Source organism: Phascolarctos cinereus, unplaced genomic scaffold (assembly GCF_003287225.1).
Source record: "Phascolarctos cinereus isolate Bilbo 61053 unplaced genomic scaffold, phaCin_HiC Scaffold_7;HRSCAF=346, whole genome shotgun sequence".
Lineage (NCBI taxonomy): Eukaryota > Metazoa > Chordata > Mammalia > Diprotodontia > Phascolarctidae > Phascolarctos > Phascolarctos cinereus.
The window spans coordinates 120,144,776-120,170,563 of NW_027556180.1; the positions used below are offsets into that span (position 1 = coordinate 120,144,776).

General features: G+C 37.0%; 1 protein-coding gene across 1 annotated transcript in view; it reads right to left on the reverse strand.

The window, feature by feature from the left end:
* Positions 1-344: 344 nt before the first annotated feature.
* TBC1D4 (TBC1 domain family member 4) overlaps positions 345-25,788 on the reverse strand; it is a 213,686-nt gene continuing 188,242 nt past the window's right edge. Inside the window, 6 exon segments of the mRNA XM_020992453.2 lie at positions 345-2,765; positions 9,775-9,954; positions 11,805-11,974; positions 17,654-17,813; positions 23,200-23,444; positions 25,303-25,461. Coding sequence (XP_020848112.1) covers positions 2,532-2,765; positions 9,775-9,954; positions 11,805-11,974; positions 17,654-17,813; positions 23,200-23,444; positions 25,303-25,461 — 1,148 coding nt within the window. The 3' untranslated portion in view covers positions 345-2,531.

Below are 25,788 nucleotides of genomic sequence, written 5' to 3' on the forward strand. Positions count from 1 at the left end.
TGATTACACAGAAGCAGATTTAATTTGAGAATCATCTGTCCCCCTCTCCCCCCCGCCTTTTCTGCTGCTCTGCAAGTTTGATCAATTCATTCTCCTTAGTATCTCAGTATAGAGGTTTAGGAAAACTGAAAAAGTTAAGCCTAAACCAGGTCAAATGGTTCCCTTTTACAACTTTCTTTTTTGTTTTGCTTTTTTAACAGCTATACTTCAGCCTGAAGTATGATAGATAACCAAGAATTAACTAGGTTGATTTTAAGTAACAAATTCCTTTCTTTGGAGACCTTTTGAAAGGTTTTAACCATGAACTTTCCCACCCCAAGATGAAAAACAGATCCAACAGGCCATGGAAAGAAACTGCAGCAAGGCATTTATTGGAAATTAATCAGACACTACATTTAACTTGACAGAGATAAAACAAAGGGCAAAGCACAACTGGTGCAACATAAAAATCACAAAGAGAAAAAAAATGTTCATTTTCATAGACTATCTGAGTCACTTTAATCTCTGATCACTCTGCTGACTGCAGGTTCCCAAGGGCTGTCTCTTTTATAGACATGTTAACTAAAATTCATTTTAAACAAAACCAAACAGTAGCCTTCTCCTTAGCTTAACTAGTTATAATTCAGCCAAGTCAAAATATGATGCTTCATGTCTACACATTAGATAAATCCTGGTACCAGGGCATAACAGAAATCTATGTAGTCTATCAATGCATTTATTAAATTCAAGATAGGAAGAAAACCTCTCTACTACCAGAGAAAGAATTCTGATCCAATAAAAATATTCTATGGGAACCAATCAGTTGGTTACCCAGGTTTCATAAGGTACCTAGGCTTTCCATCTAATGAAAGAGAACTTTAACTTAGATAACCTTATGAATAAGACTTTTTCTTCAGAAACACAAAAACAAACAATATCAGTATTACAGCACAAGTACTACTGTAATCAGATTCATGACAATAATACACAAACAAGGTTCAGAGGTGGTTGGGTTTCAGCACTTTTCTCTCTTAGTACTCTGTCCATTGCAAGGGAAACTTACTGAAGAGAGGCAATGAGTCAGTAATTATATAAAAGTATTTTATAAAACAGGAATACTGAAAAGCAAAAAATTGCTTCATCATTTACTTTACTGAGTCTCCTTTTGTAGATACTATTTAAGAATTCATTCTTTATATGGAAAAATGTATGTGTGGGGAGGGGTGGGCTTTGTAATTGAAGACTAACTCCCTCCCATACATACTGTATGACTGAAGATCTAAGTAGTTTATATGAGCATGGATAAAATGTTGGGAGTCAGAATTTAAGAATTTAGAATTCAGTCCTGGGATGGGCATGAGGCTACATTTTCCATTGCCCACTAAGAGATTTTAAAAAGAAGTTTGTTCTAATTCAGTTCACAGTTTTGCTAAACATTACATGGAAAAAAGGAAGAATATCATAATCTATTTAATTTTGTCAACTGTGAAGAGAAATACCACATTATTACAACATGGCACTTGTAGAAGGCCAAGTATTGCTGGCAGAGAAAATCTGAGTTTCCTTCTTGTCAGACTTTCTTCAAAGCAATTAGAACAAAAACTGGAATTCTGAAATGTGTTTGGAGAGGGAGAAAGTAAATCCTTGTCATTGGCTGTGTTTACATAGCACCAAGTAAAGGAGAAGTTCACAATTACCAGGTTACTTTGAGTAACAAATGTAGACAGGCTAGACAGTTAAGGTTCCAAAGTGGATGCTATTTTGGGGCCTGACTGACCCAGTTTGGCTGTCAACATTGGTCCAGTTAACCACATAATTACAAACTCCTCCCCTTACCTTGGGCATTCCAGGCAAAACATCTTTGTATTCTATTTAGCCATGTTGCTAAAAAACGATGCCTACTCCTTGTGAACATGCATGTGGAAGCAACATGCTAAAGACGGCACATAACAGAAGGGATGGATATGTACCACATTCCCTGAAAAGTCACATGAAAGTGGCTATCAGTCACAGTCATAATCCTCCCATAAACAATTCAGTAGAATTTATGACAGGCACATATGCATTTACCACAAATTTTCAACAAAAAAAGTGAAACATGCTGTTCTTTGGAGAAAAAATACATTCATTTCTTCAAGTATTATTCAATATATAAAGATACAACCTCTTTACTTCACTACAAAGACAAAAAAGATTTCACATGTGTACAGGAAGTCTTGCTTTTTCTTCCCGCTGGTGAAGTTTACTTTTTTTTTTCGTTTGCTCTAAATATACATCTACTTGTCTTATCTGAAAGCATGAATTTTTTTAAATTTCCCTTTATGTCTATGTATACAATCAATAACAGCAACAAAAAACCCAGCATAGATGCTTTTAATAGTTTGGGATTTGCATTTTGGGATTAAAGGCCCATTTCATACTACTGGAGCTTCCAAACTAGTTGTAGGTGATTCCACTCCATTGAGTCTCCCGAGACTGTCCAGCAGCATACATATGACTCCTTTCCTTCAGCATGTTAAACTGCACTGCCCACTAAGGTGGCACTTCTTCAATTATGGCTTATTTCCTATTCTTGCTTTATTATTTGGGTTACAATTTGCTTCCCTCAACAGCAGTTCACAGTCAGCCAGGGCATCTGCTGGCAAGTGCTTCCTGATTTGTTCCACGGTCTTTTGGTAGGTCAATTTCTCCTGTTCCAGGGACCGGATTAAGGACTTCATTTTGGTCTCTCGCGTCAAAAGATTTTCAAGGTTGGATTCTAAACTCTGGATTTTAGCATGAGCCACCTGTTTAAAAAATTTTAAATAAATACATACACATATTATGTAAACCTAATACATATATATATATACATATATATATACATATATATACATATATATATATATATATATATATATATACACACACACACACTCACATATATTTTAAATTTATATTCTAAATGATACTGACACTTTGGCATCATAGAATGTTAGATTTGGAAATTTTTCCAAGACTCAGAAATCATCTAGTCCAACCCATTCATTCAGTAAGGTAATTTCACCAAGGAACCAAATCTTATATTCCTTATTACGTGTGATGCCTCTATGAAATATTATATATCACAGGCTTTAGAACCGAAGTCCTGAACACTGAAGAGCTCAAGAGGCCCTAGAGGACTTAACACCTCAGAAACAATGAAAGGTCTAAGCCTCTAGGAGCCAGAAGCACTAGAAGCCCTGGACCACTGGTGCATCAGAACCAACAGAGATAAGGAGCCAGGTACATGTTCCACGTCTAAGTTCTCTTCTAGGTGTACCTCCTTTCCTATCATTTGGTATAAAAGGTCCAAGTTGGCTCTAAAGGTGAGGTTCAGTCTAATGCTGTGGATCCAATCACCAGATATTGACCAACCCAAATGTCCAACTCAATTGCTCTGCAGGCTCAATTCCTTCTTTCATAGTGTCTGGAAGAAAATTGAGTGATGTTATATATCAGAGAACCCAGAAGGATGTGGACAGGTCTAAACTTGTACTTCCCCCATCCTGTGGCTAGCAATTCCAACCTTTTCCTCCCCTAATCCCTTGAGAAAACTTCTTTTTTCTGCTCTCTCATATCCATCCACTTTAGCCATACTCTTCTTCAGTCCCTGTCCTCTTCTACCTTTCCCTTTCTTTATCCTACAGTTAATAAATTTTTGTACCTCCTCCCTCTTCCTCTTAAAGATTTTACATTCACTAAAACCTGATTTTCTCCAGAAAACATTGCAAACATGACTACCCTCTCCAGTACAGGTTGCTCCTTCTCCCACATGCTCTGAAAGCCAGAGAAAGAGCAGACATATTCCTTCCTCATTATTGATCAAAACCTCTGCCCTTGTCATCAAGCAACTTCCCTTTTCTTGAGGTTTTCTCCATTCATCTTTATTACCTGGACCAGAGCCTTGTCAAAGTCATCTACTGTAAGATGTCAACTCATTCCTCCTCATTCCTCAGGAAACTCACTATCTGGCTCAGTCACCTAGTGATTCCCAACCCTACAAGATATCTGATGATTTTTATTTTGCAAAAGGTATTTGAACACTTTGATTTGTCATGCATACCTTCTGTTGAATGTGTTTTGGGATTCCAGAAAGGATGTTTAAAGCTTCTTTTAAATTTCATTTTTGATGTAATTGCACCCTTGTGTGGAAAAGCCTACCCAACATGAAATAAATCATGCCCAGATCCACTCTCAGGGGGCCACTTTTATCATTTTATTTGTACTTGGATGCAGGACTAGTATGTTCTTGAAGATACTGCATGACATTATAACATTGTACAATAACAATTCGAGAAAAGGTAGCATACTTTACTGATGCTTGTCTGGTAATCACTTCTGTCTTATCACAGAAGGTTTTTGGTGATGAATGAAACTTGTGGCATTTTTTGTATATAAATGAGTACAATTTAGACTGTTGTGGTTAATACCTGTTTTCATCTATAAATAGTCAAGTATGTACACAGGCCTAATTTTAAGACTGCCTTCCTTTTTTTCTATTTGAACTATGTTGATGGGAGTCCACTGTAAATTTATCCTAATTACAAATGAGTCCTCACAATTTCAAGGTAATCCTTTTACTCTTTCCTGATTTATTTTCTATTATACTCTTCACAGAAACTATTCACTGCTTTCTCTTCTCTCAAGCCTCCCACATGACTTTCTTCCTCTAACCTCACAGAAAAGACCATCATCTCTAGCTCTTTTTTACTGAGAAAATGGAGGTTATTTTGCCACAACTGCTTTACTCCTAGCCATCTTCTCCACTGCCTCATCAACCACCTTTATGCCCAAACCACAGACCATAACCTAGAGGCTTTAACCCTTTCGTCTCCAAACTACTGCCCTAGGGACCTTGTTGTCCTCACTGGTGACTCCCCAAAGGCCAACCATTTCAGGAAGGCCCCATTTACACTTCGTTCTCTATTTCTTGGCCATCTTCTCCACACTCAGGAAACCAAATGCCACCTACAGGACAGGCAAGCCTAAATGAAGCAGCAAGGCAACCTGACACAGAGACAGGAAGCAGCCTGTGCCAGGCGAGTCAGAACACAATCACCACCACCTTCCCTCAGATGCTGATATGATTATCCCAGGGCCCTGACCAAAGTGCCTTGGGAATAGCAGTATCCCTCACACCACTAGTTTTGTTTCCAGCCCCGGACCACCAGCCATTGCTGAGGGGAACAGTCACTATGGAAAAGAGGTCACTTTCTTCACCATTCATATATCAACTGTTAACTGTCACCAACTGACAGGTGAGCCAAGAGCCCTGGGAGCAACAAAATCCCCTGAGTGGTGGTCCTGCTTCCAGCCAGTCCAACACCTCATGCCAACAGAGGGGGAAGCAATCTCCATGGATTTCAACCTGAAACTACTTCTGCAGAAGTACTGCAGCCCCTATAGCACCCACAGCTCCTGAAGACAAACACACACACACACACACACACACACAAATAAAGTTCTTGACACCAAAGTCTTTGGCAATGCCAAATGTTTAAACTTCAGAAAAGGATATGATATGATAGGATCAATGGAAACAACACCAAAGAAAATACTTCGTCATCATTCTGCTACTGCATCTACGGATCATGATATTTTCTCATTTGACCTGCAGTTGACACTTCCTCTCTGTGTTGTCCACCCCATGAGAAAGCTCCTTGAGGGCAGAGACTGTCTTGATTTTTCTATTTGTAAACCCAGTGCTTACTGTATCATAAATGCTTTTTTCATTCATTCATTTACTTCGCCACTGTGTAGATGTACCTTTTCTAGCACCTACCCCCTATACTCTACCTATATTTCTGGAATCATGTTCAAATCAACTTTGATCAATCTCTCTGTTTCTTAATCAAGACCGAATTGTATTTATTAATAATAGCTACTTTATAATATAGTTTGAGATTCAGAACAGTGAAGTCCCCTTCATTCCCATTCTTTCCATTATTTTTCTTGATATTTATTATTTTTCCCCCCTCCATGTGACTTTGGTTATTTTTTTTTCTAATTCTATAAAGTAATTATTAGGGCAGCTAGGTGGCACAGTAGATATAACACCTGGCCTGGAATATAGAAGACTTACAGTCCTCAGTTCAATTTGGCCTCAAGGCACTTACTAGCTATGTGACTCTTGGCAAGTCACTTAACCCTGTTTGCCTCAGTTTCCTCATTTCTATATAAGGAACTGGAGAAGGAAATGGCAAGCCACTCCAGTATCTTTGCCAAGAAAACTCCAAATGGGGTCACAAAGAGTTGGATATGACTGAAAAAATCTAAACAACAACGACAAAATTCTTCAGTAATTTGATTGGTATGGCATTGAATAAGTAAATTAATTTAGGTAATTTTTATTACCTTTCATTTTTATTATATTGGCTAGTCCTAGACATGAAAAATTAATATTTTCCCAATTATTTAGGTTTATTTCTATAAATAGTTGTTTGTAATTATAGTTATATCATTCTTATGTATATCTTGAAAGGTAGATTCCCAAGTATTTAATATACTCTATAGAGTTTTTAAATGGAATTTCTTTTTATCTCTTCTTTCTGAGTTTTACTGATTTTACAGATAGCTAAATAAAGACATAGACATAGATATGTGTGTTGTTAATTTTTGTGGATTTATTTTATATTTATAAATTTGCTAAAGTTATTGTTCCAATTACTTTTAGTTGACTTTTAAGGGTTATTTCAGCATGCCATCTAACATCTACAAAAGTGGTAATTTTGTTTCTTCTTTATCTATGCTTAGTCCCTTAATTTCTTTTTCTTACCTATTCTTTTAGCAAGCATTTTTAGTTCTATGACAAAAAGCAATGGTGACAATGGATATCTTTGTTTGACTCCTGATTTTATTGGAAAGGACTCTAGTCTAACTGTGTTACAAATAATACTAGTAGATGATGACGAATGAGAATGCAATATGCTGGAAAAGATAGGAGGTAATAAGATCCAAGTGCATATACAGAGGGGTTTAGCCTTGGCAAGCACAATGGCCAACTCTGTCAGAGATGGGGAAAAATATCTCTTGTCTGTAGGTTTCCATGACGCTGCTCTCTCAGTTCCCTTCTTACTCGCCTGACTACTCCTTCTCAGTCTCCCTTCTTAGAGCTTCATCTAGGTCATGCCTATCAACAGTGGATGTCCCCCAGAACTCTGTCCAGAACCCTTCTCCCACCATACTATTTCACTTAGTGATCATATCTGCTACCATGGATTCGTTTATCATCTCTATAATGTTTATTCTCAGATCTAATTATCCAACCCAAATCTCTCTTCTAATGTCCAGATTCACCCTCCAATTGCCTATTAGACATCTAAAAACAGGATGTTCCATAGACACCTTAAACTCAACATGTCCAAAACCGATCTCGTGATCTTTCTCTTAATAAACCATACCTTCTTCTAAACTTGTTTATTGTTGTTGAAGGTACCATCATTCTTTCAGTCAACCAAACTTGCAACCTAGGTGTCATCCTCAACTCCTCACTCCCAGTTAGCATTTATCAAGTGCATACAATGTGCCAGGCACCATACATACAAAGAAAGGCAAAATATAGTCTCTGCTCTCAAGAAGCTTACTGTCTAATGGAGGAAACAAGATTCAAAAAATTAAGTGCAAACACAATATAGAGGATAAATTAGAGATGATTAACAGAGGAAAGGCACTAACACTAAGGGCAAGGATTGGGAAAGCCTTCTTGCAGAAGGTGAGACTTTAATTGGGATTTGAGGAAGCCAGGAGGCAGAAACAGAGAGAGAGGATTCTAAGCATGAGAGACAGTCAGAAAATGCCCAGAGTTGGGAGATGGGACTATCTTGTTCAAGAAACAGCAAGTAGACAAGTGTCCTTGGATTGCAAAGTACATGGGAGGGTGGAGTCATGCAAAATAAAGAAGCCTGGAAAGGTACAAAGGGGCCAGGTTACAGGGGGCTTTAAAAGACAAACGATTTTATATTTGATCTTAGAGGAAATAGGAAACCACTGGAATTTACTGCACAGGGGATGATATGATCAGACTTGTGCTTTAGGAAGATCAATTTGACAACTGAGTAAAAGAGGAACCATTGTGGGGAGAGACAAGAGGCAGAGAGATTAATCAGCAAACTACTCATGAAATAATCTAGGTGTAAGATGATGAGGATATGCACCAGGGTCACACAGTGTCAGAGCAAAGAAGGGGATATAAACAAGAGATGCCGAAAAGGTAGAAATGATGGACTTGACAACTGATTGAATATGAGGAGTTAGTGAGGAGGTGAGAATGAAATCTAGTTGGCAAGGCAAGGTGACTGTGAAAATGGTGGTACCTGGACAGTTAAAGGGAAGTTAAGAAAAAAGAGATTTTTGAGGGGAAAAGTGAGTTTAGTTTTAGACATGTTGAGTTGAAGATTTCTATAGAACATCTAGTTTGAGGTGTCTAATAGGCAGCTGGAGGGTGCATAGGTCAGCAAAGTAGTTAGAGCTAGACAAATTTGAGAATCAACTACATAGGGATGATAACAGGAATCTACGGAAGCTGATAAGATCACCAAGTGAAACAGTATATCTGGAGAAGAGAAAATAGCTCAGAACAGAGCTCTGGAGGGCATTCACAGTTAACAGACATGACCTGGATAAAGATCAAGCAAAGGAGATTGAGAAGGCAGGTAGGAGGAGAACCAGTAGAGAATACCGTCTCAAAAACCTAAAGAAAAGAGATTATCAAGGAGAGAGGATGATCCACAGTACCAACAGCTACAGAGAGGTCAAGAAGGATCAGGATTGAGAAAAAACCATTAGATTCGGTGATTAACATATCATTGGTAACTTTGAAGAGACCAGTTTTAGTTAAATGATGAGGTCATGAACCAGACTGAAGAGACTTAAGTAGGGAGTAAGAGGAAAGGAAACAAAGGCATCAATTGTAGAGAGCCTTTTCAAAGAGTTTAGACAGAAAAGGGAGAAGAAATATAGGACAATAGCTAGGAGAGAGGGACGGATCAAGTGAAGGTTTTTTGAAGTTGGGTAGACAGGAGTGTTTGTAAGCAATAGGGAAGCAGCCAGTAGACAGAGAGAGATTATCTACAGGAATAATCCACAAGAAAACAATATTGAAAGACTTCAGAACTCTGATCCATGCAACGACTAATCATGACTTTAAAAAACTTATTATATATACCTGTCCCACATTCTTTCCCTCTAGCCATATCTTACTCATTGTTCTAAGTCGTGCTCAAAGCCTATTTCCTCTCCAAATATTCTGGTCAACATTGACCTCTACCACTTCTGAACTATTATAGCACTTCCTGTCAGTATCCCTCATTCAAGCTCTTACCCATATACTGCCTTGTATTCTTATTTAACTGGTCTGCCTGGATATACCTTTTTCACCAAGGAGAGATGAGGCTCCCCAAGAAAAGGTATCACTTATACCACATTAGCTTCTCTGTATTCTCCACAGAATTTAGTTAAGTCCTGTGCACATGTATAGTAGGCACTTCATAAGTATTTGTTGAAGTGAGTTCATTTGTATCTCTCCAAAGTGCTCAGAGGCCTGTGCACATAGTAGGCCAGCGGTGGGGAACCTGTGGCCTCGGGGCCACACGTGGCCCTCTAGGTCCCCAAGTTCAGCTCTATGACTGAATCCAAATACCCTTAATAAAAGAATTTTGTTCTGTAAAGTTTGGACTCAGTAAAAGGCCATACCCAAGGACCTAGAAGGGCACAGGTTCCCCTCTCCTGAAGTAGGCTCTAAATAAATGACTGTTAAATTAATCTTTATCTATTTACCTGTAATTTTTCCAACAAGTCCATGTTCTGTCTCTTCAGCTGGTTATTAGCCTTCTCTAGCTTTTCCAGAGGTTCACTCTCCTCACAGGAATGGGGGGAGGACTCCTGCAGTTCATCTTGTAGCACGTGGTATTCAACCTCATATGCATGAAGCTGCTTAGAAATGTCCATCTCAAAAACCTGTAATAAAAGTACCATGAATTAACAATGGCTACATGCTATGAACTTTACGCAATGCATAGGACTTATAGATCATGTAATGGCAAAATGCATAAAATATCTGGGAGTCAATCTACAAAAGTATAGTTAAGACTTCTAGAAACACAATTACAAATTGCAATTAAAATATAATGTGTAACTATTTCTTTTCAGTTACAATTAAAGAAATAAAGAATGCAAATAACTGGAGGAATATTAATTGATCATGGCTGAACCATGCCAACATAATAAAAATGGCATTACTACCTAAAATAATTTAAATTTAGTGCTATACCACTCAAATTACCAAAAGGGCAAATTATAAAGTTAAACAAAAGAAAAACAAAATTCATTTGGAAGAATAAAACATCTAAAATGTCAAGGGAAATAATGGAAAAGTAGGAATTGTCTTCCTCCCAACTGTTAGGCACCTCAGGCCATGGTTCACTTCTTCTCTAGGACTCTGCTCTTTTATAGCCAGAAAGGTCATAGTGTTGCCCTCTTCTCATGGTCTTTGTTGACAGGGACTACCTGGCCTCATGGCTCCTCACCTTCCAGAGGCAAACAGTTCTTCCTAGCACTGTCACTGTTAAAACTCATTATCACTTTGTTCTCAGAACCAAATCACAGGAGATCAAGATTTTTCTCTGTAGAAGAGCTCAATAACGTAGCTATTGACCCAAGTGGGTTTATAAATTCTTGACTCTATATTTAACTAGGGTGACCTATACCTTGCCTCTGTCTAGCTATCCTTATATCCCTAATTGGGTAAACTTTAAGGTGTCCTTTTCAAAAGGACCACACTCATGATCTCTTAACCATCTTAACTGGGCTCTATGGTTCAGTCTCATGAAGTAAACATTATGCAAATTAAACATATACAGAAAAATTATCTTTATTTTTTAACCACATCAAAATTCTGCAGGCCCCACAAATTAAATTGTCATGGTCTTTTAATACAAATGGGAGTATATAAAATCTATATCATGATATATTCACCCTTAGTACATCCACGTATGATCCATTTGTATTTTTCCTTCTAGGATGTGGCCATGCATCCTTCATCCAGGACATTTACTATTGTTACATTTGGGGCTTCTGAATCCATGAGAGCCAAAGTCATTTCCTAGAGTCCGCAATGTAGTAGAAAAAGCACTGGATAACTTGGAGAATGATTTCCACCTCTAACACTATAATTTTTTTGTAATATGGATTGGGGACTGGACCTGACTTTTCTACAACACTTGATAAATCCCTGTGACCAAAGTGACAATTAGGAGAAACTGAGGGAAAGAAATTTGGGTGTTGGCCATTGGGCAGGTGGAGGAAGGGCTTCTTCCAAGAGTCAGCAAGATACTGTTTCAAGAAAAGCAAAAATTCAACTTACAAGTTCTCTTGTGCCTTGAATGGATGAACACAGGAGTATATGCCCCCTAGGATCACTGACTTCAGAACAAAGCTAAGACTTATTATATAATTATTATAAGAAGTCTGTTTAAATAATTAAATATCTAGGTTCCACACTCTTACAGGTCATTAGCAGAGAAACCTTTATACAAATTACCAACTTGTATTTTTCTAAAGTCAGGAAGACCCTCAAGTGCCATCTCTGACACATACTGACTTCATGACCCTGAAGAAGTCACTTAATCTACCAATGCCCAGTCAACTGCTTTAAGGCTCTAAGTTATAAAAGAGTTGCTGATCTACACTGATGCATTAATAGTAGGGCTAGCTAGCTTCCTTATTGGGAGTTCCCAACATCAACGAAATCATAGGTCTAGTTTTAAAAAAAAATCCTGATGTCAGTTTTTTTTTAAATTACATCTTACTTGGGCAATTATTTTCTCCATTTCAGATGTATTCATATCTGGTATTGTGTTTTTAAGAAATTCCACTATGTTTTCAAAATTTTCACATTCCATTATAAGTGCTTCTTGGCTGTTTAGTAGACTGAGTGCCACCTTAAATATAACATCAGTTCCTTGAAGAAAAATAATATCTAAAAAAAACACAAAATCATTTTAATTAGACCTTTAATGATGATAAGACTAATACTCTCTGGTAAAACACTATTTGATATTATCACAGCAGATAGACTAAGGAACAATTCAGATGTTTATTTTTCTTAAAGAAATTGAACTGTAAATTTATGGGAACTAAGCAAAGATTTTGCAAAATGACTTAGATTTAAATGCTTCTGAATTTTTTATTTAACTGTAGAAATCAAATATTTTCATTTTAATTTGGCCCAGTAAAAACTGTTGATAAAGCCACAATGAAAATTCAAATTATATACACATTTATATATATCTAGATCTATGTCTGCACACATTTACTTACAAATCCATTACAGATTTTAAAAACATAAACCCCCAAAGTCAATGCAACACACTGGAAAGAAGGAAAAGCACTTAACATCTAAAGCTATTTTTCTTCACAGCAGGAAATGTAAAAAGTAATGACCAATTACAACTAAACCATTATTACCATTATGAAAAAAAATAAATAAATGAACCAAATAATAATTTACTATGCTAACATCATAGTGGGAAATTAAAAAAGGAACTTTTCCCTCCTATTAATCTAGATAAAGACATATGCTAAATAGGAGGATAAAGAAAAGTAAATATCACCTAATATAACACAGGAAACATTATGGGAATAAATGGCTAGTCTATCATTTAATATGGTACTCTTCAATATAACAAGTCAAATTTATTTAGTGTTTTAAGATTTACAAAATGCTTTTTCTACAATGCCCCAATGCCACAAGCAATACAAGTATCATTGTCTCTGATTTACAAATGAGAATACTGAGTCAGTGAAAGTAAGTGATTTGCTAAAGGTCATACAGCTAGTTAACGAAAGAGTCAGGATTCTAACTAACATAGTTCCTCACAAAAATTCTGTAACGTAAGCAGCAAAGGTAACGTGTACATTCTACAATAGAAAAAAAATCGAGATGGCATAACTGAGACTGGAACCTGAAGTCTTCTAGCTCCACATACGGGATTCTTTCCACTTTGCCAAAGATCAGCACTCGGGCTGATAGGATTAACTTCTATCAGCATTCCAGAACCCATGACACTTCGTCCATGGGAGGGCTCTCACCACCAATAAAGCTCATAACCCTTCCAGGCCTTAATAGGCTGCTGCCCTCATCAGTTGCTTGAGCCAAAAGAAATTTCAAATTGTTACCTTCTGGCAATCATGCTTTCAGAATTTAGCTAGGCTGTTCCTCGACAATTGGCACAAAAGTCTCTACTGCTCAACCAGTACTTCAAATCTTTCCAGTTTGTAAGGACAAACCCATTAAAACTGAGGCTCGGTTCACAAAGCTTTCAGAATACTTTCCATTACATAACAACAATAAGACTTTAATGGAAAATGACTACTGAGAAAATAATTACCTCTGTTTCCAAATCTCTCCATCTACATCAGGGATTCACAAACTACTACCTGGCCTATAGCCTGTTTTTGTCAGATATCTAAAAATGGTTTTTACACTTTAAAGTTTTATTGTATTTAGAAATGTAAAAATTATTCTTGCCTCACTGGCCACACAAAAATAGTGAAAGTCTGTCTGACCCCTGTTCTAAATAGCTATGGAAGGGAAGGGGAGAGAAGGAAGAAGAGAGAAAGGATTCCAGCCTTATGATTTTACCTATGTAGGAAACTCCCTAGGGTCTAAACCTCCTTCAATATTACAGATAAATAACACTGGAATCAACAATAAGACCATAACTTAATGTTACATGCCCCAGGCAGGACTCGAACCCAGGTCTTCCTGACTCTAAGGACATTCTCTATGTGATGATTCTATTATATGACACTGTCTCCAGATATTTCAATGGTCCATGGCAAAACAGATCAGAGTAGACAACGACATAATCGGTGATAACTATTAAATCCTCATCATTAAACATGTTTTTCCCATCCTGAGCTACTGCAGCTTATTAGAATTCAAAGAAGGAAACGACAACTAACATCATAACAAAGTTCACAGTGACATTTATGGCATGCCTAAAAGAGCATCTTCCAGACTTTCAAAGCTAGAAGTGATAGAAAGTGTTCTTTGCAGAACTACAATATCAGCCTTTTGAGGTGAGTCATAAGACATTTACCCAATGAAACATCACATTGATCTAAGTGAACTCTTCTGGAATGAGACAGACTAGATTTTCTCTAAGGAAAGGAGAAGTGAAAAATGAAAGGATTCACAGAAAGACATATTAAAGGAAACTGAAACTCCAGAGGAAATTTCTTTAGAGAAAAGCAGCTATGTCAATGAAAAAAATAAAAGGTCTTCCAGGAAAGCCTGATTCAGTGATTCTCAGGCTTGATGTCATCCTTTAGATGGGGGTAATCTATGAATTTAACTTTCTTCTGATGAGAACCTCCAGATAGCCGTTGAAAAAACATAGATACAAATACTATCTTTACTAATTATCAGCATGAATAGCTAAGCATAAGAAAAAGATGAGCCTTCTCTGAAACCTTCTCTGGACCAGATGTGTGACTTCTGAAACCAGAAAGCTACTGAGAAATAATAATAATAATGACTATACTTTAAATTCAGCAAAAATGTATCAAGCACCTCCAGTGTGTAAAGGCCTGAGGAGAAATGCAGAATTTAAGCAAGACATGGTCACTGACTTCACAGAGCTTACAATCTAATAGAAGGAAAAGTTGCATACACAGAGAACTATAATTTATAATAATATATGATAAACGCATTAGAAGGGGGCTAAACAAAGGGCTACATAAGGCCTGAGAGAAAAGGTTATTACCAACAGGGAGGATAAGGCAATGTTTCATGGAAACAAAAAGAGCAGAAATAGCACTAGACTTCAAGTCAGAAGACAGATTTGAGCCCTAGTTTCAACACTTACTAACTGTGAGACCATGGATAAGTCACTGGATTTCTTTGAGGCTCAGTTTCCTCACCTGTACGATGGAAATAATAATAGTTGTACTACTTACTACATAGAGTTTTTGTGTGGAATTAAACTTAGCAAATCTGTTATACAAAGAAATTGGTGAAGTGTGGCTATGAGTGTTGTATCCATGTGAATTATGAGGAAATAGCATTTTAGTTGGCCTGAAAAGATGGTGAGGAATTCAATAGGAAAAGAAAGGGAGGGGAAAAACAGAAAAGAAAAGAAAGGAATGGAAAGCATTTGCTTTAAAGTTCATAATGTTCCATACATATATTATATCACTTGATCTTCATAACCATCTTCTCATAGTCTAAATTATAAGATTTTTTTTAGCCTAAATAGAATAAAACCAAGTAGCCAGAAGTTACGGGGTACAGTGACAATAAGTGAACATTTTGGAGAAAATTGATAGGATAAACCACATTAATCATCCTTAGAAGGGAAATTGGAGGCTTATATTAAGAGTCCTAGAATGTGAGTAAATATGTGTACTATATTCCTCTTAGCTCACTATTTCCTCAGGATTATACTAAGTCTTTGAGCATAAAACTATATACAAAATTCCATCTGTGTATTACTTTTTAAATAAAGAATCTAAAGTGATTAAGTACTATAAAGAGACTGTGCTTTACTTCTATTTCTCCCAAAACAGAAAAGAACATGGTTTTGAATCCTGACTCTTGACAGTGGTCACTTTTGTGACTTTCAGCAAGCCATTTTGATCTTCCTTGGCTTCAGTGTCCTCAGTGATAAAATGAGACTTATACTAAATGATTGCTAAGGTCATTTCAGGATCTACTTATGATTATATGATCCTATCCCTTGAAAAGAGTTAGGCTGATCCTTTTGCAATCCAAAGATGACAGTATAAGGTGGCAGTGCTGTAAATAAAGCAAAGCCTTCTATGGAACTGAAGTTCATATTGTTTTGCCAAATTCCATTCAATCCCTTAACTCAAAGGAATCTAAGATTAGAGTGGAAAAGAAAAGCCTAAAAAGGTTGGTTGGTTTGTCTCTGGGTTTGTTTTAGGTTGTTTCCCATTATAAGAACAAGGGATACAGCACAGGCACTAGTGTAGCTATTTACACTAGCACTGGCTCTGGAGTCAGAGGACCCAACTCTGACTCCTTTTATCCTGGGCAACCTTAGGCAAGTCACTTAACCTGTCTCAGCCTCGGTTTTCTCATCTGTAAATTAAGGGGCCTAGACCAGATATGTGACCTCTGAGGTTCCTTCTAGCCACAGGTCTAAGATACTATGCATGTTTAATTTATGTACAATCCCAAGCAGAATTCCCAGAGATATGTAAGTACTGATACATGATCAAACAGAAGATCCACAGAAAGAAGAGGGGCTTAACCACATATACACACATATATTTAATATGTGTAATATCTAATTTGTGCAGATCCTCAGTAGACAAAGTGCTACTCCTAAGTAGTCGATGAGACGACTGTATCAAAGAGGAGATAAAATAAATGTATTCACTGACAAGCACAGAAAAGAATGAGAGAAAGCCATAAGCCACACTTCTTGAGATGGTAAGTGACGAACTTAGGCACTGGCCTGACATAGTTGGGATCTGGCAATCAACACCTGGATTTCCCCTAAAAATTTCCTTCTCTCCCTAGACTGTGGGAGTCCTGTTAAAGGTTCCTCATTCAAAGGCAAACAAAGTTTCTCAGTCCCCTCCTCCCTTGGCAGCCTCCAAGGCCAAAGGCCTCTCAGGTTTTTGTCCTGGCATCTGTACTGCAGAGTACAGCACCCTATACACCACAGCAGGCACCTAGTAAACACTGGATGTTCTGATTCTCTAGGCCACTTTTGTTTCTCTTGCATCTGATTATAGACTCCCTGGCTGAAAAGGTGAATCTTGGAAAGGGCAGACTGGTAAGTTTTTAATTTTTAACAAGATGGCTGACAAATGATCCAGAGAACAGATGACACTTGACAACTGCCGCAATCCAAAATGCTAGCGCTGACCAAGTAATATTGAGCTGTAATGTGGAAAATAACTTGTGACTCTCTAGGAAGTGCTCTAAGTTGCTTGAAACTGCCACAAACAAATAGCTGAATCTCTTTAAAATGACACTTGGAAAATAGGTGACTGCCCACCCTTCAGGAACACAGGCAGCCTCACTCAAGTTATGTAATGCTCTTCAGTCATATATCAATGACTCAGACAGCTGAGCACTCTTTCAACCTGTTCCTTGGCCAACATGGGGGATGGGGAAGGGGAACCATTAACAAAAAGAGGAATTAAAATCATCACTCCAATAGCAATAAAAAGAGATAATTAAAATAACATATACAAGGGTACTTAGGTAGATAATCTCACTAGGAAACTGTTTCTTGGATGGAAAGAGAAGATGTCTACTGGGCAAAGAAAAAACAGAGCAAAGTCAGGTCTAAAGACTCATGCAGAAATCAGTGCTGTATGAGTGCTTGTCTCAGATTCAGGAAAAATAAGACATTGATTTATCTTTCAAGAATATATGAAAATAATAGCTCTATTGCTGCCTGTCCAAAGGCAATGGCTCAACTCTTGGGGTTTCTCATTTCAACTCTATTTAAGACTCAAATGGTTTCAAATCATTATCAATATAGCCAGATACAGGAATCAGATGCCAATATTAATTTGCCACTGTTAATGCAAAACGTGAAAAATGGGGCACCACATGGCTAGGTAGTCTCTGTAATAAATAAAAATGCTCAAATGACTATAGTTCATATCTTACCAAAAACTCTGGCTACAAATCCTAATGGAAATTGGGAGGCAAACAATGTGAGGAACCAGGGGGCAGCATAAAGACTGGGGCTGATTTCATTCTCTTCAAGGTGATTGTAGAGATCTCGATGATAGTCATGAAGGAGCCTTGAGAGTTGATACATCTGAATCTAAAGTTAATTTTAAGAGGAAGAATGTTACATGCCTGTTTTGATGTTTCTAAAGTACACAATTTACACTGCATTAAAAAGTTTTTTTAATCTTTAAACTTCATATAAACTTTCTCAAAACAAATCTATTAATATTATAAGTTTAAGGGTGATCCAAAAGTCCAAGTATATTTAGATCATAGAGGGTCATTAAAAACCTATCCATAAATGTCAAACAAGTTCCATACATTTATTTGTATAAATGAAAGTATGTATCACCCACAGGTACTCTTCATGATCCAAGATAATTACCTGTTTATTCCTATCCATCCTTCAAGGTCCAACTCAAATACAATTCTTGGCATTTCTATCCCTAAAGCAAATTAGTTAAGTAAGATATTCTGTCTTTGATTAGAGATATTATCTGTGCATTAATGTGAAATTCATATACATACTTAGGAAATCAGTTTATTTTCTTACTAATCATAATTAGTCTGGCAAACAAAAATTTAAACAACAATTTATGAATTTACTAACTGTTTTGCCTTGCTCAGACTTTCAGATAGGTATTTGATGTTTAGGTTTGTTTTGATACTAAGAATCCCTATCTCACCCAGTCTAGAGGTAAAGGGCTACCTGCTGGCCATATCCCACTGCTGGCATGGGAACTTTGACCTGCTTTACTTCTAACCTGGGCTAGTTCACTACTCCTCAGGCAGCCTGCTGAACCCCCACTCCCTGCCCATTCTTAGGAGCTCACCATATTAGCACCAATATCCAATAGGCTTACCACACTGCAGATGAGAACTCCCAAGCCCAATGATACACCAGTCTCCTCCTCCTCAGGAGTATGGAGCATAGGAGTGCTCACTACCACTGCTCAGCTAAAATACACACTCAGAAACTTGAGGTGCTGCTAATTCTAATTCCTTCTTACCCCTGTTTGCCACAATCATGTAAAAGTACAGCTATAAAACAAAGGAGCTTATCATGAGTGAAATATAAATGATTAGAAGCATATTAATATATTTCTATAAGTCCTACTGAAAAAATATATTGTTTTCATGTGTACTTCAACAAGTAGTTCTAGTTCTAGAAAGTAGAAATACCAGCTTTAAATCAACATAACAATTAATTTGGCATAATAAAGTTTACAGGAAGCCAACAAGTAACTAAAATTAAAAGAGATCATACTTAATTTTGAGTCACTTCATCCAAAATATTCTGTTGTTCTTATGTAGGAAAATAATGGTTGTAACACAAAAATCACATTTTTATGATTTCTTTACAGCTTAAGCCAGGAGTTCAAAGAAAATATATACATCAGGATCACACAAAGAAATCATTTATCTGACAAAAAAGATTTTAATCCATATAATATAGAGAATATTTAGCTGGCTAGTGGGGTAGACATAGTTTAATCTAAATACAATCCAAGTCAATTTAACAAATATTTCTTAAATGCCTATTAAGCACTACGCACAAGGTAAACACAGACAAAAAGGAAAACAGTCCCAGCCTTCAAGGAGGTTACCTAGAGAAGGATGCAGAATACAACACTTATCTAAACAAGTAAATATATAATAATATGAGAAAGGAAAGAAAGCTAGCAACTAAGACAATTAGGAAAGATTTCCTCTAGGTTGTAGCATCTGAGTTAAACCTTGATGGAAGGTTAAGGTCCTAAGAGGCTGAGTAGAGGGGAAAGTCCCTGGCAGAGGGAATGAAGACAAGGAAAAGATGTAGAAGAGATAGTGCTCAGTTCAGGGAATAGCAAGGAGCAAGTATGGGTGGACACAATGCATGAGGGAGAACAATGTGGAACAAATCTGCAAGGGTAGACTTAAATGCCAACCTAAGAAATACATATTTTTTGTAGTGGCAGTAGGGAACCACTGAAGCTTCTTGAGCTTTCTGACCACCTCTGCATGTAACTAAAGTGGGATAAGATGGAGAGCATCAGAGTTGAGGAAGCTGGTAAACTTGGAGGCAATGGCATTTAAAAAGGCCTAAACATGTATACTGAATTTCCCACATGTTGAAAGGGCTAAGGAAGAAGGGAAGATTAAGCCAATGTTGAACTCCATTAATAGACCTGATAGCCCAGAGGTAACTACAACAAGAACGTGGATAAAGTGATATAGGGGAAGGTTGCTAAGTGACTTCACCTCAAGAAGGGATTAAAGAAGAACATGAGTAGCAAGAGGATATGCCTACTTCGCTCTCCTGGGGCAGGACAGGTATCAGACAACATAAATAGACACCAAAGACAGTGGTCTCCATGCTCATGAAGATTACAGTCTAGTAAAGCGATACAAGATCACAGATGTAGAGCTGGAAGGGATCAACCCCTTCACTTTACAAATAAGAAAACTGTGGCATAGAGAGGTGACTTGCCCAAGGTCTCAGTGGTATTAAGAGACAAAGCCAAGATGGAAAACCAGATCCTCTAACCCCAAGTTCATCACTCCTCCTAAGAGAACACACATAATACAAAATAGCAGAGAACTGAATTTAAAAGGATAATCAAAGTGTTATGTGTGAAGAAGGTCATCATTACCAATTTGGAGGAATCTAAAAAGGCTTCTTGGAGAAAACAGGATTTGTTTGTTTGTTTGTTTTAAAGATAGGTAAGGGAGAGGCTCAGGCTTATAGATTCCTTCACTTCTGAGCTTCTGAGCTGCAGTTGGGCTAAAGCCAATTAAGTGTTAATATGGTGAACCCCCAGTGTGGAAGTCCACAAAGCTGTCTAAGGGACCAGATAGGAAAAATGGAGTAAGTAAAAGCTTCTAAATCAATCAGCATTGGGACCTGTGAGGGGCTATTGCAATAAGAAGACAAAGGGGAAGGGGAAAGGGAAAGAGTAAGAAGAGGATAATTCCATGTGCGCCACTGAAGGAAGGACAGAGATAAAGATACCTCTCACTGCAGTGCCTGCCACTTAAAAAAAGCCCTTTCTTTCATAATAATCTAAACTATTTCATTTACCTTTTTAATTAAAACTAGAGAAGAAATATATACGTATTTATCACCTATACAGGGTGTGTGGGTGTGTGTGTGTGTGTGTGTGTGTGTGTGTGTGTGTGTATGTGTGTGTGTGATGGAGGAGAGGAGGAAAATGGACAGAGAAAAAGAAAAGGAAATGGTAAGAGAGAAGTTAATGGGTAGAACATGAATAGGCTTGATATACTGCCAAAGTCCTGAAAGGCAGAAGCTACCATTTACTGTCATTCTTTGTTAAATAAGGGGGGATAAAAGCTAATATTTACATTAGAAATATTGCCAGGATTTTTTAATTCCTCTCTAAAAAGCTGTTCTGAGAGACCTCTGTTCCTCATTTTCAATAGAGGAAAATTCTAACTCATTGTTCTGTGATGTGGGAAGTATTGAGTCTCATTTTGCAGAAGGAAAAGTTCTATTCATACATTTTACAAATGACTAGAATGTTGTTATTCAAAGATTTTTGAAGTACAGTTATAGTATAAATGGAACCATCTTTTGGGGATTACCAGTCAAATTAAGTTGATTTATACACACAACATGTATATTTCATAAAGACAACTAACTGATTTATTTTTAAGTGAATTTTGTACTATGTCTACCTTTAACTATAGGGAACAAAAAAAACCCTTCATTTAAGTTTTTTGGAAGAAATTACCCCCGCCATAAAAAGATTTGAATTTCTGTACCTATAGGCAAATCTGTTTGTCAGATTAAAAAAAAACCCTAAAAAGATGAAAATGGAAGTGACTTCTGTCTCTGTAGGCATCACCTTCCACATTTCTACAAGCACCAAATACTAAATAGCAGCTATGTATATAGATGTTTTCTTCAGAATTCGTAATTATTAAATTCAGGTGACCTGCCTGGGACAAAGATATATGAACTTAATATGAGGTAATGAAGAAGTTTTCTAGTCACTTTGATAACTGTTTGACAAGCTACTGACAACTACCGCCATCTATTTACTGCATTCCTACTCTGATGCCTCTTCAAGTGGTGATCATACCTTGAAGGTGACTATACATTCTCATGTATAATCTACATAGGACTGCTTATCATCTGAGGAAGGAGGGTGGGGAGGAAGAGTGGAAGGAACATAATTTGGAACTCAAAACTTAAAAAAAAATGTTAAAAACTGTTTTAACATGTAATTGAAGGGGAAAATAAAATATTATTAAAAAACTAAGCAGAGGCAAACTCTACCAAGCTGTAATGGCTCCAAGTATAGACTGGAGGTGGGGGGGAAACAGGATGGGTAGAGGAATAGGATAGGACTGTCCAGAGGACTAGGTTAGTCAGGTCTAAAGACGCTCATCATCAGAAATTTGTCTAAAAACAGTCTAACAAGGTGAATAAGGTTAGATTCTTTCCATATTTAGGTAGAGCGAAAATCCACATTGATAATATAACAGTTCTTTTGAAGTTCCAAGGTATTTAATTCTTGCCCAAAGTTAGGGCAAGTACAGGAATTATGGAAATTCTCTCTACCTCTCACATTTCTAAGCTGAAAAATCCTTACTTACTACTCACTACCTCAGTCACCTTCCTCAAGGAACAGATAAGGAAAAATGAAAAGGAGCATCTCTAATTTTACCCCACATTTTCAAGTACTAAATAAAAGAAAATAAATTCTCTTTCTCAGGCAAAATCTGAGAGTCATTTTATTTTTTAGCTTGATTTGGTTTAGTTTTTAATGAGGCTTTCATGTTAACTTCAAAAAAGATAAATCAATCAAGAAAACTCTATTTCAATAACCAAGAGAAAAGAAAAAAAGTTTCAGAAATGATCTATGATACTACTCAAATAATGAGCTGCAAAAAAGTAAAAAATTCTCAAGGTACACATTTTCTCTATGTAGTCTATACTTGTGTCATCACAGGGTCATAGATTTAGAGTGTGAAAGAACATCAGAGGTCACCTAGTATTGACTATTATTTTTTTTTATACAAGGCAATTGGGGTTAAGTGACTTGCCCAGGGTTACACAGCTAGTAAGTGGATTTGAACTCAGGTTCTCCTGACTCCAGGGCCAGTGCTCTACCCACTGCGCCACCTAGCTGCCTCTCTAGTATTGATTTGGAAAGCCAAAGTTAAACTTAGGACCTCCTCTGTTTTGGTAAGCATAGCGTCTTTCTAAATGTTTGATTATTTCAAGGCCTTAGTTTAAAAAGTATAGTATAAAAATAGAATGTTATCTATAATTGTTACCAAAGACTTAGTACATCCCCACATCCTAAGAAAATCCAGTAAAACAATAGGAATAGTGCATTTACCTACATTCCAATGCTTATTTTCACTCCAAGATTTTAATAGAGGTCTCCACTCTACCTTAAATGTGAATGGAGTTATTACTAAGATATTTGCTATCAAGATCTTGCTTTGTTTATGACAAAGGACTGACTCACCTGCAGGGACATCATGTCCGGTCTATACTGTTTCCGGAATCCGAGGTCATACATGAGGAACTTGAGCATTTCAAAAGCTTGCTCCTCACTCATATGCAGAAGCAGTACTCCAGCCACAAAACTAATCCCCTGGCAGTAACCCACTTCTTTATCCAGCAAAGAATATGCTTTCAAAAGGTTAAAGAGGGATAGCTGCCCAGATCCCAGCTGTACAGAAAAGTAAGGATGAGTGGGAAAGGTCCTTCCTGTCAGAGCAAGAGAGAAAAAAAATTATATGTGTGCATGTATACATATGTATATCTATGTATGTCTACAAATGTATACACACACACATACACACACACACACACACACACACGAGGTTAACTAATGTTTAGTTGTAAAAGGAAACCAGAGCTAACCAACATCCAGCTCAGGCGTGGGGAACCTTCTGCTCCAAGGCCACATGTGGCCCTCTAGATCCTCAAGTGCAGCCCTCAGACTGCTAAACTTCAGATCCTTTTATTAAGTGGATTTGTTTTTTAAGAGAATTTTCCTGTGAAGTTTGGATTCAGTCAAAGGGCTGCACTTGAGGATCTAGACAATCACATGTGGGCTCAAGGCCCCACGTTCCCCACCCCTGAGCCAGCTAATCCAGACCACTCTGTTCCAAGTCTAACATTCTATTCACTATACAAACTCACCCACCCAGTTCACCTCAGGAAATATATTAAAACAACTTCTGCAGAAGAGCAGATTAATTTTGCAAGGGAAAATGGACTGGTGTTAAAGCAAACTCTTGACACAAAGAAACCCAAGGATTCAAATTTGTTATTAAGTCAGATAATTCTAGCAGAGCTCATGTTTTAACTTAAAACAATTCTTAAACAGTGTTATCATCATCTAATTTCAAGGGGAAATCTAGTCAGTCATACACAGACTTCCTACTCCTTTTCTAGGAATTTGACATTGGAGGCAGTTTTCCCATTTATCTTCACATTTAGGAAATCTCTTCTCCCCAGAATTTCCTCTAGGCTCCATACTATTATCTTGGAAAGCCCTTAAAATTTTCTCCATAAGTTCATAGAACATGTGCCTGAATTACTGTCAGTTATATAACGCTTTAAAAAGGAAAAGGAAAAAAGGAAAGAAGAAAAGGAAGAGAAAAATGATAAAAATTGTAAAATACTTCCCTCAAAAATCCATCTTGGGGCATGAAATTAACATGAAGCAACTTCAGCTAGGAAGCAATTTAGTCAGAAATCTCCAAATGGTAACAACTAAGTACTGTAACAAATGCATCTCCACCACCAAAACAGTAACGGTGTTGGCATGACATTTCTTCGTTCAAAAGAAAATGAGATCTTATGTTAGCTTCTCAGATTTTATGCCTTTGCTGAATAATTACTTTCTATCAGAACTTGCAGAGATGCCAATCTAAAAAGTTTTTGCTTTCTTTCCCACATATGTACATAAGTGGTTTTTCCAGGAATTTGTAATCATAGCTAATCTACAGTATAAACAAGAGAAAGAAGTGACATAATAATATGAAAAGGCTGAAGAGATACAGATGGCTGTAATATCAATTTTCCCCATAATCTCTATTACATTGTTACTTCTTCAGTTAAATAAAATTAGCCAAAATAAAAAACACAAATATACACCTTTATATGCCCTTTTCTCACTAAACCTTAGTCTTGAAAGTCTTTCTGTCATTATTTTTCAATTTCCCCAAAAATGTGCTCTCATTATTTTTCACTCCAATAGGAACAGAATCCACTGTCTGGGATATCTATCCTCCAAAATCACAGTCCTTGCCACCATTCTTTCTAGGTTTGTTCAACGTTTCCTCGATTCATTCAACAAAAAGTTACTGAACGCCTATCATATAGGACTCTCAAAGAAGTCTTCGGTTCTAATAACACAACCCAATGGAGATGAAAGAGAAGTAAGAACTAAGGCAAACAGAAATACCTTCAAAAAGGTTTTGTTAGAGAATTGTCTAAAAACCATAGTAAGCAGAATGCATGTCCTTTCTCCCAGAAAAGAAAGGGCCATTAATAACTTCAACAAAAGGACAGGATATGCACTTTAGTAAGCTATTTATCAATATGGCAACCATACCTAAATCTACAAGGATAGCATGTTGCTGAGCTGTGAGCTGCTTCAAAAGTTCTTTATAGGAAATGTCAGGAGGTTGTTGTTTACTTGGCAATCGGTGCCTCAGACGATACTGTAGAGCTAAAAACTGCCAAATTTCTCCTCGGCGACTTTTAGGCACCCCTAAGAATAAAGAGAAAAACCAACAAGAGTTTAAACACTTGAATTAGCTTGCAAAATTGCATTAGCAGTACTGTATGCAATGCTGACAGTAGCAACTTTAGGCCATGCCACCTGCTAAGATTAAGTAATGCATTCAATAATGACAGAAGGGTAATTTAAACAAGTTTAATCCTGTAGTTGCCTTCATCTTTTGAACAGAAAACATTCCAAGACAACCAATCACTTTAATCCCATGCAGAAATCTCTAAAGTTATAATGCAAATACACTATTTTCATCTTTTAGTTGGTTTGAAGTTTTTGAATAAATCTTCATATATAATCAAAATG